Source organism: Monoraphidium neglectum, assembly GCF_000611645.1.
Source record: "Monoraphidium neglectum strain SAG 48.87 unplaced genomic scaffold scaffold01167, whole genome shotgun sequence".
Taxonomy (NCBI): domain Eukaryota; kingdom Viridiplantae; phylum Chlorophyta; class Chlorophyceae; order Sphaeropleales; family Selenastraceae; genus Monoraphidium; species Monoraphidium neglectum.
The window spans coordinates 6,804-9,844 of NW_014012461.1; the positions used below are offsets into that span (position 1 = coordinate 6,804).

General features: G+C 65.4%; 1 protein-coding gene across 1 annotated transcript; it reads right to left on the reverse strand.

Annotated features, from left to right (window-relative positions):
• On the reverse strand, window positions 1-663 carry MNEG_6888 (hypothetical protein; the record flags this gene model as incomplete). The annotated part of the gene is made up of 1 exon (XM_014044639.1): window positions 1-663. The coding sequence occupies one exon, from the start codon at window positions 661-663 to the stop codon at window positions 1-3; it is 663 nt and encodes a 220-aa protein (XP_013900093.1).
• Window positions 664-3,041: the final 2,378 nt, after the last annotated feature.

The window sequence follows — 3,041 nt, forward strand, 5'->3', positions numbered from 1 at the left end:
TCAAACGTGCAGGGGCGAGACTGGGAGCGCGCACAGCCTCCCGACGCCAGGCTGCAGGCCCTTGCGTGGGCGCTGCGTCATGCTGGCCAGTGCGCATGACAGCTGAGGAAACAGGCCGTCGTCGCCCAGGGGACCCTCGCCCCCGCAGGCCCCGCTCGCCGCTGCTGCCGCCGCCGCGGCCGGCGCGGGGGAACGGGTGCGGCCAGTGGCACGCGCAGCTGCGGCCTTCTTCCTCGGGCCCTTGGCAGCCGCCGCGGGCGCCGCAGGCGCGGACGCGGCGCGCGCCTCGCGGCGCTCGCGCTCCGCTGCCAGCCGCGCGCGCTCCAGGCGCGACCCGATGACCTGGCCCGCAATGGCGGCCGCAATGGTGACTGCGATCGCGAGCTTGGGCATGACCACCGCCTTGCGCAGCATCGCCACAAAGGGGATGGTCGCGTGCACTGCCACAAACCACCCGAAGCTGAACTTCTCAAAGTGCTCGCGCCACGCGCCGCACGGCACGTTGACGGCGGCGGCAGTCGCCGCGACCGCGAGGAGCTTTAGAGGCAGCGCCTGCGGGCGCAGCTGCCGCACGGGCGCGGTGCGCGCGAGCGCGGCGCGGGCCGCGATGATGGGCTCGGGGCACTGCAGCTTCCCATAGCTGTTGAAGACCACGCCCGCCATCGGGCCTAGCCAGCGGCGCAAAGGGCAGTTGCCGGCGCTAGCCGCAGAGCCCCCTGCACCCGCGCCCCCAGCCGCGGCGCCGCCACCGCCCATGCCCAGCGGGCCGCCGCCAGGCCTGGCGCCCCTGCTTCCGGCACCCCCGACACCGCCGCCACGTCCGCCCGCCCGGCCGCCGCCGCCATCTGCAGCGCCGCCGCTGCCTGGGCCTGCCGAGCTTCCTGCTCCCCGAGCCGGTGCGGGGCCCCTTTCAGGCCGGTTGGGGCCGCCACTACCCCTGCTGCCTGGTCCGCTGCCGCTGCCGCTGCTGCCATTTGTGGACCCGGGCCCGCCGCTGGTGGGCGCGTTCCGTGCCGGGGGCCGCGGGCGCTGCGAATGCCCTCGCCCCTGCAGGTGCCGCCTCATGAAATCACCAAAGCCGTGGGCCTGCAGGCGACAGGCGAACCAAAACGGAATGATGCCAGCTTGAGCTTCAGCGTCGTGGCTGCAAGCCCCAGCTGCAGCGGGAAGCAGCGTGTGATGGTGCACGACAACTGCAGGCGACGGCGACACGTCGCCGAGCAGCCCCCAGCCCTGCATAGCAAAGCGGTGCGGCTAGCACTCACCCCAGCACCGAAAGACATGCCCATAGACGCGAAAGGGAGGGGCGCCGAGGCCGGGTGTGCCGCAACGGCAGCGGTCGCCTCATCGTCGGTCGCGACAGGGCATGGGGGAAGCTCCCCAAGCTCCTTGGCCCTTGACTCAAAGCCAGAGAGCGGGCATACACCCTGTGGACCATGGAAAAGCCTGAAGGTGCTGAGGAGCTGGTCGGCAGCACCGCTGCCCTCACCCTCGGGAAAGAGGGGTCCCGAGCCGCAGCTGGCACGACCGGCCGGCCGGGTTGGGTTCTGAGCTATGTTGCTGGCAAAGTCGGTGCCCTCGCGCTCAACGAGGGCCTTCAGAAAGGGGCAGGCCCCAAGCGAATAGCTCAGAGCATCCCTCATAGTGAGATCCTCGCGATGTCCACTCGATATGTAAGTGTTGTGGTATACTGAACATAAGGGATCGACTATACGCACGCAACCAGACGGACTGGTAGGGTTGACCACCCGCGACGTGCGGTCGACCTGCTCAAGTGAGTGCAGCTTCATCACGTCACACCTCAGGCTGGTCACTCCTGTACACGTTCACGATGGATTTTGCCACCCGAGCTGGTACACCCATGCTGTCATCCCGCGTACACAAGAGTAAACGAGCTCGCGGCAGCTCGGCCGGCGGCGGCGGGGACCTGGGCGGCCTCACGCGCTGATGTCGTGTTGCCCACCCATCTGCTGCCGCTGTTCTTCTGCGTGCTGCGCGGGCTGGTGCGCAGGCCGGCGTGCAGGCCACTGCCTGAAGTTACCGCTGCCGCGGATGTCTTGGAAGCGACCTAGGCACTGCTTTGCGGGGCGGTCAGGGCCGCTGCTAAGTCGTCCCTCCTCTGCCCTGGCGTCACATGGCGAGCAGCCGGCCATTCTTGCCGGTGGCTTGCAAAATCAGCGACAGTGGCATGCAGCGCAGCTCTGCCAGCTTCACTGCCTACTTTTATGATCACGAAAGGCCACCACCAAGCACCGCTCGCGTAGCAGCAAGGCCGTCCTCGCACCCAGCCACGCGAAAGTCCACTCAGCGTTCTTACCAATCACAAGCGCCACCTCATGGTTCGCCGTGCGTGCAGTTTGTAAACAGTGCTCACCGATCGCCACGCCGCAGTCGGCAGCCTTGAGTGTGAAGGTTCAAGCATTCTCAACCAGCAGAGTGAGACCACACGCTGAGCGTCGCTCAGATCCCGTTGAAGTGTTGACCAGCGGTCACAGATGGGTCTGGGTAATCCCATGGTCTGTGCTGTAGATGTCAAGCATGAAACCTTGATATTCAAGTCTCCACCACACTCTCTATACGTAATAAAAGTATACCTCACTACCTTGGAGTCATAATGATGAACTGTCTCTGAAAGGTCCGCTGTATGATACCGTAGACACCCCTACAGTACTCACCCTTAGACCAGGTATACCGTAGACTCCGTCCAGCAGCTGGCAAGCGCAGCTCTCCCAGCTTGACACTTAGGAAACAATCAGATGCAATTGTCACAATAAAATCGCTGAGTCCCGCGTCTGGGTCCTGTGGATGATCTGACTGCTTTGTCGCAGCCTGCTTTTCAAATGAGTCTACGAGCGGCCCAGCAGGGTTTACGGAGCATCCTTTTAGCCCAGCAACACTGGCGTCATTTTGTCGGTGCCGGTGCAGCAGCAATCCCGCCTGTGACGTGTCGCAGCAATGGCAGCAGCAGCACCGGCACATGGGAATGCAGACTTGGCGCGCATCATGCCCTCCCAGAAGCAGCAGGCAGCGGCGCACGTGGG